This window comes from Apis florea, unplaced genomic scaffold (genome assembly GCF_048593485.1).
Source record: "Apis florea isolate Af1SG1 unplaced genomic scaffold, ASM4859348v1 contig_2350_pilon, whole genome shotgun sequence".
Classification (NCBI taxonomy): domain Eukaryota; kingdom Metazoa; phylum Arthropoda; class Insecta; order Hymenoptera; family Apidae; genus Apis; species Apis florea.
This window is the reverse complement of record NW_028256565.1, coordinates 5,211,844-5,221,069: the sequence shown is the minus strand read 5'-3', so window position 1 is coordinate 5,221,069 and position 9,226 is coordinate 5,211,844. Positions and strand designations below refer to the sequence as shown.

At 23.1% G+C, this 9,226-nt stretch overlaps 2 protein-coding genes and 1 long non-coding RNA gene across 8 annotated transcripts; 2 read left to right on the top strand and 1 right to left on the bottom strand.

The window, feature by feature from the left end:
• The first annotated feature begins 966 nt into the window (after positions 1-966).
• Positions 967-3,617, top strand: LOC100868059 (protein salvador homolog 1). Of its 6 annotated transcripts, none has more exons than XM_086904784.1 (8): positions 967-1,416; positions 1,763-1,908; positions 2,102-2,178; positions 2,237-2,364; positions 2,433-2,666; positions 2,749-2,964; positions 3,036-3,341; positions 3,414-3,617. In XM_086904784.1, exons 2-8 carry the CDS (start codon positions 1,818-1,820, stop codon positions 3,502-3,504), a joined length of 1,143 nt encoding a protein of 380 aa, XP_086760910.1. In that variant the 5' UTR covers positions 967-1,416; positions 1,763-1,817; the 3' UTR covers positions 3,505-3,617. The 6 variants fall into 6 exon arrangements, with proteins under 6 accessions (XP_086760910.1, XP_003696778.1, XP_086760909.1 ...); XM_003696730.4 differs by having other exon boundaries at positions 1,254-1,416; positions 2,743-2,964; XM_086904783.1 differs by having other exon boundaries at positions 1,338-1,599; positions 2,743-2,964.
• LOC105736326 (uncharacterized) lies at positions 3,343-4,709 on the bottom strand. The gene is made up of 3 exons (XR_004225449.2): positions 4,263-4,709; positions 3,850-4,016; positions 3,343-3,768 (listed from the first exon to the last, which is right to left on the bottom strand). It is a non-coding gene; the product is annotated as an uncharacterized LOC105736326 (long non-coding RNA).
• Positions 4,710-6,115: 1,406 nt separating this feature from the next.
• On the top strand, positions 6,116-8,536 carry LOC100868501 (putative maleylacetoacetate isomerase 2). Its single transcript, XM_003696734.4, has 5 exons — positions 6,116-6,286; positions 6,614-6,665; positions 6,861-7,009; positions 7,098-7,302; positions 7,396-8,536. The coding sequence occupies exons 1-5, from the start codon at positions 6,269-6,271 to the stop codon at positions 7,623-7,625; spliced, it is 654 nt and encodes a 217-aa protein (XP_003696782.1). The 5' UTR covers positions 6,116-6,268; the 3' UTR covers positions 7,626-8,536.
• Positions 8,537-9,226: the final 690 nt, after the last annotated feature.

The window sequence follows — 9,226 nt, the reverse complement described above, 5'->3', positions numbered from 1 at the left end:
TTATTATATTTGGGCTAACTTAGTTTTTAATACACTTGCAAATATACTACAATAAGAAATTCTAATGATAGTATCTATTAGTATTTTTTTATATCGTAAATACTGCATTTGTATGACAGCACGATTATCAGAATTGGATACAAAACAATTGCAAATAAGTACTTCCATATTTTGCGGCAAAAAGAAAAACAAATATAATCAAAAGATTAGAACAATAGGAGATTCTACGATTACAAACGCGAGCTACACTGTGATAGTCTATCGTACATATTTATCGTTACAATGCAATCATTAGCGATTATATTAGTTTTCTTTTTTCTCGTGCAAATTACAAGTGAACAACCTCAATATATATGATTAGTCCGAATTATAGCGGATATAATTTCATTGTAAATAGACTTAATAGATATATACTTCAGATACTCATATTAATCACTGTTAGAAACATAACAGTTGTACAGTTGATTTTAGAATGTAAAAAGAGTAACATAAATGAAAGTTGATTAATTTATCCTTGTCATATTACACATAAGAATGGTTAGCTATTCATATAATAAATTTAAGAGCAGTAATTCAATAAGATTAAATAATTATTTATACTCTAAAATAGCTGTTGGAGATATACAACTAGAATATTCTATTCTGTATCTCAATGTTTTTTTTCTAGCTTGAAACAAAATTATCACAAGACTTTAAAAAAAAATATAAAATGCTAAACAAAAACACATTCATTTATTTTAAAATAATAATGAAACATATTTGTTTATCAAAAATATATTTAAATATTTATCTTTTAATATTTGCAAATCGTTCATAATATGTACTTTATTATAAAAAATGAAAAATATTTTCAGTTAATATCAAAATTAGAAATTCTTATTTTATTATATAGTAAGATTTTCATTTAAAAAAGCAACATCCATATAAACAATAATGATACAATAAAATTAAAAGAATATATTTATTATATATATATATCTACATACATTATATAGTGAAAATGTATAATATTAATCTTGTAAACAAATGAATATATGAATTAAGCTATTTTAATGCACAATATATCAACTATTGACGTATTGAGATAGGTTATGGAAATAACCTTAAAATATAAAATATAACAAATATAAAATAAAGAAAGAGAAATATAAGATACAATTTTCATCTATAATACATTATATATATATCTATATGAAAATAATGAAAAAAAATTTTTTTTGAACTATATACTAAATGAATTAAAAATCAGTTTTGGTATTATTAATATATGAATTTATGAAAGTTAACTCACTTTTACTCTCTTCGAAAAAATTTATATATTATAATGTCAAATTGACAGTTCGTGATATTGACAAAATTATATATCATAATGTCAAATTGACACATAAATGAAATAGTTTATTATAAATATTGAATGTATGTACATGAAATTAATTTTTTTTTAATTTTTAAATTTCAAATAATTGACAAAAAATTGTTTGATTGAACAAAAAAAATTTAAATGAAGTTTATTAAATTGTTGATATATCTAAAGCGTCGTCAATTGAAACAGTTTTTTTTCGAACGTTCATATTATGAAAAGACATATGCATGTGACAAGTAATATAGTTAATTTAATTAAGCAATTTTTAATAATCTTGAGTCTTTATTAAAACAAATTTATACAAATATATAAAATGAATAATTTGTTATTTTTGACCACATCATTATACGTTTGGAATACACTTTCATTAATTTTACGAATATAATATCGTGACTGTAGGTTATAAATATCGAAGATTTATTGGTTTGTCGTTCGATCAAATATTTATTCCATTATGTTGTCTCGAAAAAATAAGGATTTAAGAACAATTAAAGAAGGAGTTGTTGGTAAATATGTCAAGAAAGAAACTCCACCTGAAATGCCAAGTAAGATGTTATTACATACTATTGTCATATTTAGAATTTAATTTATAAAAAAATATTTTTATATTGATAATTATATTCTTTTTATATTTTTTTTTATTTATTATTTTTTATTATTGTTTTACTTGTTTTATTATTATTATACTATATCAAATGATAAAATACTTATATTTTTATAATTATTATTTACTTTTAGTTATTAATGTATGGACAACTGAACCAAATAGAAGAACAAGAAATCGTAATAATCATTCAACTATCCCTACATCTATGGTAAATAACAATTGTGTGCATAATATTTGTACATAAATGACAAATAATTTTTATGTAGTCTATTCCACAACAACCCAGTATGGTACAAAAGTTTGGAAATACTAAGACAACAATGAGTGCAGTAGGTTTAGGAAGTCATGAAGGAAAATATACTCCCAATAGTTCTGTACCAGATTTAGCACAAAGGTAATTTATCTTTTAAAATATATTAATAAATTTAAAGTTAAAATAAAATTTACAATATATTCATTTAGATTTGCCAGTCTTTCTGTCAATACTAGTACAAGAGATGGAATTTCATCTCGCACTGCAACTCCAATGTATCATTCTGGACTTTCACCTGCTATATCTCATACATATGTTAATCAATATGCTGGATCTGAATATCATTTAGATCGGGTTCAAACACCACAAATACCTTATAAATCTTTTGACATTGATTCAGGTTATGATGAATATAATCATTCTGCATATCGTCAAAATACAGGGTAGAAAAGTATTATACTTAAGATTTATAGAATTATCAAAAGTATGCATATTTTATTTATGTATGTTATTTTTAAGATATAGTCGTTGCCATTCAGAAAGATCAAGTTCTAGGAATGAACAGCAAGAAGAACTTCCTTTACCTCCTGGATGGTCTGTGGACTTCACTCTTAGAGGTAGAAAATATTATATAGATCACAATACAAAAACTACTCATTGGTCTCATCCTCTTGAAAAAGAAGGCTTACCTACAGGCTGGGAAAGAATAGAATCACCAGAATATGGTGTTTATTATGTTAAGTAGGTTTTATGGCAATTTAAAATTGGAAGTATATATTATAATTTCTATAAAAAAATTATATTATTTATAGTCATATTACACGGCAAGCACAATATGAGCATCCATGTTATCCTCATGAAATACAAGCAGTACGCGTTGTATCACCACCACGTCACACACATTTTCACTCCCACAGTGTTTTAGTTCCAGCTAATCCATACCTTAATGAAGAAATACCTCATTGGTTATATGTATACAGTAGAGCATCAGTAGCATTAGATCGTAAATTACGGTGGGAACTTTTTCGTTTACCAGAACTTGACTGTTTTAATGCTATGCTTACTAGATTATATAAACAAGAATTAGAAGAAGTTGTCATGCGTTATGAAGAATATAGGTTTGTTAAGTTCTATTTTTTTTATTTTGATACATAATATATTATAAAGTTTTTAATTATATAATTTTTTAGGTCAGCTTTATTATGTGAAATGGAACAAAGATTAAAGGAATTAAATCCAGAAACTTCTGGAGCAATTGCCTTACGACAATCTCTACCTTAAATAACTGTTTATATATTATAAATAATTTCTATAAATAAAAAGAAATTATTAAACTATATTTATAGATCTCTGTTAGTAAACTGAATTTAATAAAAACATTTTTGTGATAAAAATTTATTTTATTATAAATTAAAACTAAATTCACTTTGAATTTTCATATTGATATATTTTTTCATTATTCATCAGAATTTATCCTAAATCCATTAATTTTTATATGTTGTATTTTCTTATTTTCTTTTTCTAAATTTTCTATAAATGTTTGCCCTACAAAAATTTAAACTTTAAATTATTTTATAAAACTGTTTAATAATATTATTTAAGTTATTTTATTTAAAAATATTATACTTTGTTTTGGAGTTGTAGGTAAAGATTCTTTTAATAATATACAAAACACGTATATAGTAGTAGTCCATGCAGTAAATGCATATATCCCAGCCAAATAATGGTGAATTTTTGGATAATTTTCTTTTTTTGGTAGATATCGTCGTAATAATAATTTCAGCATATTTTAACTATTATAATAATCATAATTATATATTTTAATAGAGCTATATTCGAAAATGATCTTAATTTTTAAAAATAAAAATTTGTTTTTGACAAAATATTATTCTAATCATATACTATAGTTTTTCTCTATCACATCACTTAAAATTATGTAAGCATGCATATATAAGATATATGATATATAGACAATATATAATGTTCACAAAAATTTAATACTTTTTAAAAATAAAATTAAATAAATTTATATTTCTTACCTAGTGTTAATATATTTGTTATATATGTGACATAAATAAATACAGAAATTTATATATATATATATGTATATAAATATACAAATCGTTATTTTTTTTTTATTACAAAGAAAAAATCTTATATCTTTTTCATTTTTTGACTTATAAGTGGCAACAAGTATTTCTATTGTTACAATTATTGAATAAATACAGACGGAAAAAAAGTAAATAGTAAGAGGACAAAAGTAAAATAAAAATCAACGCCATCTTTGCTGTATCGCAAATGAAATTAGTGTAAGATAAGAAAAGTAAATTAGTCGGAGATTAAAAATGTAATAAAAATTAACCATCAGCATTCCTTGAATGTCAAATATTTTTTTGATTAGACAAAGATAAGAATCGAAAATAAGCAATCTTTTAAGATTTAAATATTAAAAATATTTTTTCAAAAATAATAAACAAGTACTGCCATCTCTTGGAGAAGTTCAAACTTAAAATGTCTTTGATACTCAAGAGATGGTACTAATAATTAATTCCTACATTATCCTTCTTTTATTATTTACTCTTCTTATCATGTTTAATTCATTTGCGACATTCTAGAGATGGCGCTGATTTTATAATTTTTAACCTATTTCTGTTTTTCTTTTATTATTCCTTTTTTACATTTATCTACTATACAAATTATAATAATAAATACTATAAACCGAAATATAAAAACTTTTGAATAAAGATAAAAAAGAGATAATAATTTATATATTTTTAATATGTGTAATACATATATTTTATATATACAAAATATGTATTTCTGTATCTTTATATGTATTGCATATATATTTTTGTTTTTCTATATTATTTTTATAATTTTATATGAAATATGTATATTTTTTTATATATTTTTATATTTTTTAATGTAATCTTAATAATAGCACTTTAAAAAAATACACGTTATTATATTACGAATACATTGTATAATATTAAAAAGTGAACATAAAACTTACTATTAATTAAATTATTATATTAAATTCCATCATTAAAATTAAAAGTAAAATGATTAGAAATGTTTTATTGCTGAAAGAGTATTTTGTAAATGAGCAAAGTAAAAATACAAAATAACAAAATAAAAAATATAAATACAAAAATATAAAATACAAAAATAAAATAGAATATACTTATTAATTAGGACTGCAAATCAATATTTTATATACATATTTTAATTTTTTAAAAATTCTATTTAAATTTTAATAAAAAAATATTTAATATTTAATATTTATTTTTTTAAAATTTAACTTTAACATTATAAAATATTTTTATACGTCTTTATTATTATTTTAAGTTTTTGCAATTATATCATAATATAATATTAACAAAGATTTATTATTTCTTATATAAAAAAATTACATATATATATAATTATATATACTTTAAAATAAGTGTACAATATAATTAAAAATTAACTCATGTATTTTCACATTAACCTTCATAACCGGAATTATAATTTGACATTAATGTGCATATGTGTAGATCTCACATTTTATATTCTTATTAATATATATATGATAAGTTATTCTACGATGAAAACAAGATTGTAGTTTTAAATAATTAGATACGATTAGATTATTTATTTTCACTTATATAAAGAAAACTATGAATGTAAATATTTCATCGTGCTAAATTGAATTGAAAAATTATAAATTAAATTCTTATACAGACCAAGATAAAGTAATTTATATAAAATCATGAAATATATAAAGTTGTAAAATTTTATGCATACATCAATCTTCAAGGTTTTTCCTGTTATACAGCACTGTTTCCTATCGGAAAGTGGATTGTGATTGGTTGTGTGAACCCCAGACTGGAATGAGACAGTGGAATGGGATGTCTGGCAATCGAATAAAAGAGGAGGGAGGAGTGATTTCGCGCGTTGAACGGATACCGAATAATTTCGAAGAGATTCGCGAGCCACAGCGTCGTCTCGAGTAATCGGACAAAGATCATTAAGCAGGCGAATCCGTCCATCAAAGCCTGACGAGATGTCCGTTATGGGAAAGGTAAGCAAATTAATATTTTAATGTATTGAATCCGACATTATTACAGAATCTTACTCATATTATCAACCCTTTATTTGTAAGATCATTTCTTTAAATGTTCGATTAAAAAATTCTTTTTTTTTAAATACATTTTTTTATTAATCATTAGTTAATTTTATTTATAGTTTCTTATCCTTATTATTTTATCCTTTCCTTAAATCTGATTATATTTCATCGGTCTTAGATAAACTAATGCATGTATACTTTCCGTCAACGTGCCATTTGAAGCCAGTAAACATCGCAAAATGTGTTGCAGTATTTATCTCGTTTCTTTTTCTGAATTTTTAGCCAATACTCTACTCCTATTGGCGGAGTTCTTGTTCGTGGAGAGTACGAATTGGTAAGTAAAAAATATTCGCTTAATTTTGACAATAATAAATAAAAGAATCTGAATTTATCAAAATTTCATAATATTTTATTTTTAAAAATAAAATAAAAAGTTTCTTATTAGAAATAAAATAAAATTTTTTTAGTTTCTTTATTTTTAACACATATATCTGATGTTTATATAAAATTATATGTATTTTTTTAACAGCATTGAATTTAAAAGAAATTCCATATGATATAAAACCAGTTAGCTTGATAAAAGGTGGTGGAGAACAACATTCTAATGAATTTCGTGAGATTAATCCAATGGAGCAGGTACCTGCACTTCATATTGACAATCACACATTAATAGAATCTGTAAGTATATAAATATTTATGTACATTTCTTTATGTTATTTAGTTAATATTAAGGATTATATTAAGAATGAAAATTTTTTTATTACAGTTAAATATCTTACAATACTTGGAAGAAACTAGACCACATCGACCTTTAATGCCTGCAGATCCAGTGAAAAGAGCACGTGTCAGAGAAATTTGTGAAGTTATTGCTAGTGGTATTCAACCATTACAAAATTTAGTTGTATTGATTTATGTTGGAGAAGAACGTAAGAAAGAATGGGCACAACATTGGATTACTAGAGGTTTAACAGGTATATAAATTATGGAAACAAAAATAATTTCAATAATATATTAATATAAATATAATAATAATAAAATATAACAATAATATTGTTATTTTTCAGCTGTAGAAAAATTATTGTCATCAAGTGCAGGAAAGTACTGTGTAGGTGACGAAATCACATTAGCAGATTGTTGTTTAATACCGCAGATATTTAATGCAAGAAGGTTTCTTGTCGATTTACGACCTTTTCCAACAATATTAAGGGTAGACCGCCATTTAGAGAATCATCCAGCTTTTACTGCTGCTCATCCAAATAATCAGCCTGATTGTCCTCCAGAGGCAACTAAGTAGCAAGCAAGGCAGACCACCCTCTTCCTCTTTTAATTTATTGGAAGCAGGAAGAGAAGTGGTCTAATATGGTGTAGTTCTATAGTGGCAAAAGGTGATGCAACTTTACTTTCAAAAAAGTTACTAATATATAATTATAATAAAACAAGATGATAATATGTATATCAATTCTTTAGGATTTAAATATTAATTCTTTTTTTATAATTATACATTGTATATTAATGTATTGAAATTATTATTCAATTTTGTAGAAACATTTATCATATATTTTATATAAATATTTATCTTTCCTTTTTTTTTTCTTTTTTATATTATATACATATTTTGTATTACACACCTTTTATCACTTATGAACTACGTTTAAGTATTGAAATGGTAAACAGTGTAAAATAGAATAAAATTGAATTCTATAATAACTTTTAGTTGTTTATCAAAATCAAACTGCATGATATGCTATCTCTTTCAGATAAAAAACACTGTTCCATTTCTGTACTTATTCAGAGGATAAAAATGTTGGCCTTTTTAATTTTGTTATATGTTTTCATTAATTTTTATATATACAAAATCAAAATTAACAAAATTCTTCTTCGTACGATACTTACAATATTACTTTGTAAAACGTACTGACCTATTATAAATAGGTTCTGTTGTCTGAAATCAAAAGTTTACTTTTTATACACTCTTAATGATATAATTTTTCAATTATTTTTAGCTTGCTTAGATTAAGGGAAAGTGTTGCTATTAAATAATATTAAATATAACTTGAAATTCTTTACCGAGTATAAAGTAGCAGATTTAACATCGCAAACACACATACTCACACATTAAATAAATAGAAGAGGAAACGTGTAATAAGGGAATGCAATCTGCTCAAACTCCGTAATAATATCGAGAAATAAAAAGTACAAATCAAATTTCTTTTTCTAAAGCTTTATCTTTAAATATCTTTTTGAATATGTTTCGTTTTTTTTTTTTTTTGTAAAGTATATCATAAGTAAACATTTAAAAATTTTAATGAAATTAAATTTGAATTTTACATATTTTTTTAGCGTTGAAAAGTAGGATGGTAGTACTCGATTTTATTTTATAATACACGCTTATAACGTATACAAAGTTATAATCATTTTTTAAACATTCCATGAAGAAAATTATATTTGAAGGATTTGATGCGATTTTTATTTAATTGATAAAAAGTGATAATTAATAAAATTATTTAAAATATTTTTATGTTTTAATATTAAGCACAACTAAAACTTTACAATATATTTTTTGCAAAGAGTAATCTTTATATAGAGATACATTTTTTATTGTATCATCTATATGTATAACTTCTATATATTTTGTAGTTTTATACATGGAGAATACTTTTATTATATAACAAAAATGTCAAGACAAAACAGAATCATGTAGTAAACTTGTCAATAATGTCGGCATTGTTCCTTATTGCCGGGTTCCTTTTTATCATTACTTTCTACGAAAGTAAAAATTATTCTTGATTTAAAATATTGAATACCGTACTATATAAAAATGAAGGAGATGTTTGTTTGCATGCTTTTTCATGCAATCATTTAATTGTATGCAAAAATCGTTTATATTCTATATTC